The 5,041-nt window shown below is 36.5% G+C and overlaps 1 protein-coding gene across 1 annotated transcript; it reads right to left on the bottom strand.

Moving 5' to 3' along the window:
• Positions 1 to 3,250: 3,250 nt before the first annotated feature.
• Positions 3,251 to 4,687, bottom strand: h2bk1 (H2B.K variant histone 1; the record flags this gene model as incomplete). The annotated part of the gene is made up of 2 exons (XM_079806158.1): positions 3,251 to 3,487; positions 4,571 to 4,687. The coding sequence occupies 2 exons, from the start codon at positions 4,685 to 4,687 to the stop codon at positions 3,251 to 3,253; spliced, it is 354 nt and encodes a 117-aa protein (XP_079662284.1).
• Between the last annotated feature and the right edge of the window lie 354 nt (positions 4,688 to 5,041).

Genomic DNA, 5,041 nt, shown 5'->3' with positions numbered 1-5,041 from the left:
AGCTGTGATCATCTCCATATAACTTGCGCTCCACGGCTAACCTGCTCCAGGGCAGGTTATGTTCTGGATAAGAGATTTCAAACTGAAATTGGACCAATCAGCTGTGAGCAAACCTCGGATGCAATAATGTCACTATCCCTTTTTCTAAATTAAAGGTCACTACATAGCAAATGGTTTTTAAAGACTAAAGCTTCTGGCTTTTTTAACAATGCTTATTTTATGCTAATAATAAGTTTGAATGATTTAGATATAATTTATAATTATTATATCCATAGTCAATTACACATGAATCCTTTCAGTTAATCAATCATTAATAGGCACTTTGTTAAAATTAATATAAATAGCCTATATAAAGGTCATACAAATAAGCTTTAAAATTAATAAATAAAGCTATAAAAATGACTACATGTGAGCTTAAATGTTCAATTCTCTCTATATATCAACTAAAATAACTTCATAACTTTTACTTGCACTGACGTATGAGATGTTTCTTTAAGTCGTCCTCTTTCATTGACAGCTCTTTTCTTCTTGCTGTGTAAATTTGTTTAAATTGTTAATATTTTTCAATCATGTAATATTCTGCAGAAGAGAGAAATGAATCTCAGTTTCACTGATCCACAGCGTGTGATTGGCTGTTCACTGCTGATGTCACAGCTAAACTCCTAAACTTAGGATCAAAGCCTGAGTTGACAGAGAAAGCTGATGATCGGCATCATGGGACCAACAAAGCCTGCAAAGATTGGTTTGGTTTTGTCAACTCGACACTTATCCTGTAACCCTGAGTTAGTTAAACTACCATCATGGTACAGGCCCCTGATCTTTTCTTTACACATAACTTTGTTGCAAAAATGTAAACACAAACCGAGCACAAACATTCCCATTTTAAAAAAGCAACTTCATTAAATTATATATTTGTTAAACTTTTGTAAGAATATTTTGATTCGCTGTGGTTTCTTGTGTTAGAAATAGAGAAATCTAAATGGCTTTGTGGTGTAGTTGCTGGATAGGTTGTTTATTCATTAAATGCATCTTGTTTTCTAATTAATTTTCCGATGTAAAATTAATCCAGTGTGGAAAACATACTCATACACGTGACAGATAAAAGTGTTGCTCCACTCCATTTCAATCTGTGGCTCTTTAACTCATTACCTCATGAAAAAGTCAAAATTATACTCTGCCGCAGTATTTCTTCTCAGGTCTCAATTGTGTTGAAATGACTCCATCTAGTGGCGAAACCACAACACTACAGTGTGAAAGATCTCTGCACATCACTTGCTGTAAATGCAGTGACAGAAAGATGCACTTTATTGATCCCTGAGGGTAAATTGAGATATTCATATACTGAGCTGCAAAATATCATGCAATCACAATCTCTAAGCTATAAAACCTTTATAAATTAGAGAAGAACGAGAAACTTTCCTCTGCCCCTAAAGTGACATTTTAACCCAGCACACATTTGAGATAAATAATCCTGAACTAACCTTCATGTAGCCTATAGGCTATATTCAGAAGAGCTATGGTTACGGCACTAGTGGACATTTTTTTAATCTCATTTCATCAGCAAAAATCAGGTGTTCCCATGTTTTGTACCATGATATTCATATGTGGGGTGAATGCAGGTAAAGTGGGCCATTTAAGTTTGATTGTACTGTGCTCTTTTTACACTTTGAGCATGAGAATGGGCTTTAATTAAAGAGACACTATTTCTTTAAATGATAAAATAGTTTTGGTCAATGCAATATGACACTGGTAGGCGTGGCCACACCATAAAGGAGGACACCCTCTTAGTTAAGGTAGAAAACCCTCTATCATAAGTAAATAAATACATTTTAAGGGTTGCTTACTAAATGTAAACAAGTATAATCGTGACCATTTCTGTTTTCTTTGTCACTACAGAGAACAGGAAATAAAATGCAGAGAAGAAAATGTTTAATAATGTGTTTAAGGTACACGGTGTAACTTAAAGCGGCAAATTGCAACCCCCACCGCTCACCCCTTCCTTTCGAAGCACATAGAGAAGCTACGGTGGCCGACACAGGCCAAAGATGTCGTCGTCTGAAACAGCAGAGAGCTAGCGCTCTGTAGAGAAGTTTGTCCGTTTAGGGCCACTGTAGAAACATGGCGGCGCACAATGGTGACTTGTATGGGAACCAGTGGTGCATGTAGATAGAAATGACTCATTCTAAGGTAATAAAAACACAACGGTACATTATGTAAGGTCTTTATACACCACTGAAAACATAGTTATGTATATTATATTGAATTTATGTCAATAGATCCTCATAAATACTACACACTGCACCTTTAAAGGCGTTTAAATATTGCTGGCCCACTTTGGCTGAATGTGTTAGATAAAGTGGGCCAGTAGGATTCAGGTAGTGGGTGACCTTTAACCTTCAGTAATTAAAATTCATTAGATAAATTGACATTCACTGGATATTTTATAGTTGACATGTATAGTCCACTTTTTAGAAAATAAGACGAGGCATTAAGTTTAATCTGTGGAGTGAAGAAAGGATGAGAGGAGCAAAATGTAGACGCAGCTTTAAAATTGAGACAAGTTCATTTTAAAATTGTTGATTCATTTTTAATATTGGGTAAAGGTCTATTTTCATCCATATTCTGATTTCTGGACATTCTGATTTTCAGAGTTCATCAAAATGTAATGTCAACAAAACATTTCTGTGATTTTACACATGCATTGATGAACTGATGAATTCTACTCATAGCCTAGGCTATATGCCTTTGGGTTTGATAAATATGTGTGTTAATAAATCATGCGTTTTAATTAATATACAGGATAATTCAATATATCAGGGATGGCCCACTTTACCAGAAAAATAATTTGTCTGGAGTGCATGACCTCAGAATGTTTATTACCTGGCAAATGACACATTATAATCAACTATATTCAAATTGAAATATTATAGCTGGACCTTAAACAAAAAGTAATAAGGAAAAGAAAACCACATCTAGGTATCTAAATTACACGTTTAACAAAAAGTGTCCCACTTAACCTGCATTCACCCTACACGGAAATCATTGGATACCATTCGGTCCCTCGTGCTGTTCTTCTGCACTCGCAGATAAACCTGAGCCAAGCGATTGCTTTAGACCAGAATAACGAATACCGGTTCCACCGAATTTTCTATGTGCATTTATTAATATTGAATGGTGATTGCAAACATGGCTCACTTTACTTTTTTTTTCAGTTGAAAAGATTCCCACCCCTTGGACAGCTCTCAGGTGATCACTTAGAGCTGGTGTATTTGGTGACGGCCTTGGTGCCCTCCGACACGGCGTGTTTGGCGAGTTCCCCGGGCAGCAGGAGCCGGACTGCGGTCTGCACTTCTCTGCTCGTGATGGTCGAGCGCTTGTTATAGTGCGCGAGCCGGGACGCCTCTGTAGCGATGCGCTCGAACACGTCATTAACGAATGAGTTCATGATGCTCATCGCCCTGCTGGAGATACCAGTGTCCGGATGAACCTATGGTGGAATGATGTATACACACATACATAAGCAATAAACGACAACAGTTCTGTGATTAAAATAATGCATTTTAACATTTGTGACCCTGCACCACAAAACCAGTCATAAGTCGCAGGGGTATATTTATGGCAATAGCCAACAATACATTGTATGGGTCAAAATTATCGATTTTCTTTTATGCCAAAAATAATTATATTCTTATGTAAAGATCATGTTCCATGAAGATATTTTGTACATTTCCTACCCTAAATATATCAAATGTATTATTAGTAGTAATATGCATTGCTAAAGACTTCATTTGGACAACTTTAAGGGCGATTTTCTCAATAGTTCGATTTTTTTGCACCCTCAGATTCCAGATTTTCGAATAGTTGGATCCCTGCCATATATATAGTCCTATCATAACAAACCATTCATTAATGGAAAAGCTTATTTATTTAGCTTTCATATGATGTATAAATCTCAATATTAAAAAAAAATAGACCCTTATGGCTGGTTGTGTGGTCCAGGGTCACATTTATTTATGAGGGTAAACAGTTCTTCCGCCAGCTCATTGGCCTATGAGCCTCAAATGCCAGTTGAAAAACGATTCAGTGATTCTTTTACGTAATCACATGGTGGGCTTTTGTTTGTTTGCTTATATTTTTATTAGACAAGGTGTTTGTTGAAGTGTCATGTGTCCCAGATTATTTGCAGTCACAATTCTCTTTATAACATTATAAAATATACTTACATTTATTGGATGAAAAGGTTCATATAATTTACCAATATTTTTTTAAAGAAAAGCCATTTCGTTTGTGTGGGTATATTGACAAAATTGATAATCAAGTTGTAAACATTGGTTCCCGAATCAGACAGATCATCATCTGACACAAACGATACTTGTTTCAGTGAGACTCGAGAGAACCACTCGTAGCGATTCAACCGATATATTGAAAAGATTCGACTCATGAAAATGATTCATTCGCGATTGCACGTGGCGCCAAACGCAGACCATCCATTCAAAGTGTACAGTAGGAAATGGGAATCATCCGTTTTGTAAGTATTCTTCTGTAATCTTTATTATTTATGATAACTCACCTGCTTCAAAACTTTGTAGATATACACTGCATACGTTTCCCTCCTCTTTGCTCTCCGTTTAGTTGGTTTTTTGTCCCCTGGTGCTTTTCCTTTTTTTTTTGCTCCTTCATTAGACATACTGGATTTCTTTATATTAATAACACTGGGCAATTTTTCCTCTTTCAGTTACGTGTTTGCCGCATTGGCAGGTCTTCAGCAGGCCTTCATCAGCCATTTATGACGTACACTAATTGGAAAGTGTCTGCCCTCAATCTCGCGTGGCGAACGGAAGTCAGATCAGACCACTCAGCCTTCAGGATATCCAGTAAGCGTTCAAGTCGTTTTATATTGTTACCTCATGTTACATTGTATTTAGTTAACTCAGATCAAATTAAAGGGATAGTTCAGGCAAAAACGAACATTTTGTCATCATTTACTCAACCTCATGTTTTAAAACACAAGTTTTCCCTTCCATACTATGGAAGTCAATGG

Source organism: Gobio gobio, assembly GCF_949357685.1.
Source record: "Gobio gobio genome assembly, chromosome: 23".
NCBI classification, from domain to species: Eukaryota; Metazoa; Chordata; class Actinopteri; order Cypriniformes; family Gobionidae; genus Gobio; species Gobio gobio.
The sequence above is the reverse complement of the archived record's forward strand: the minus strand, read 5'-3'. Positions and strand labels throughout refer to the sequence as shown.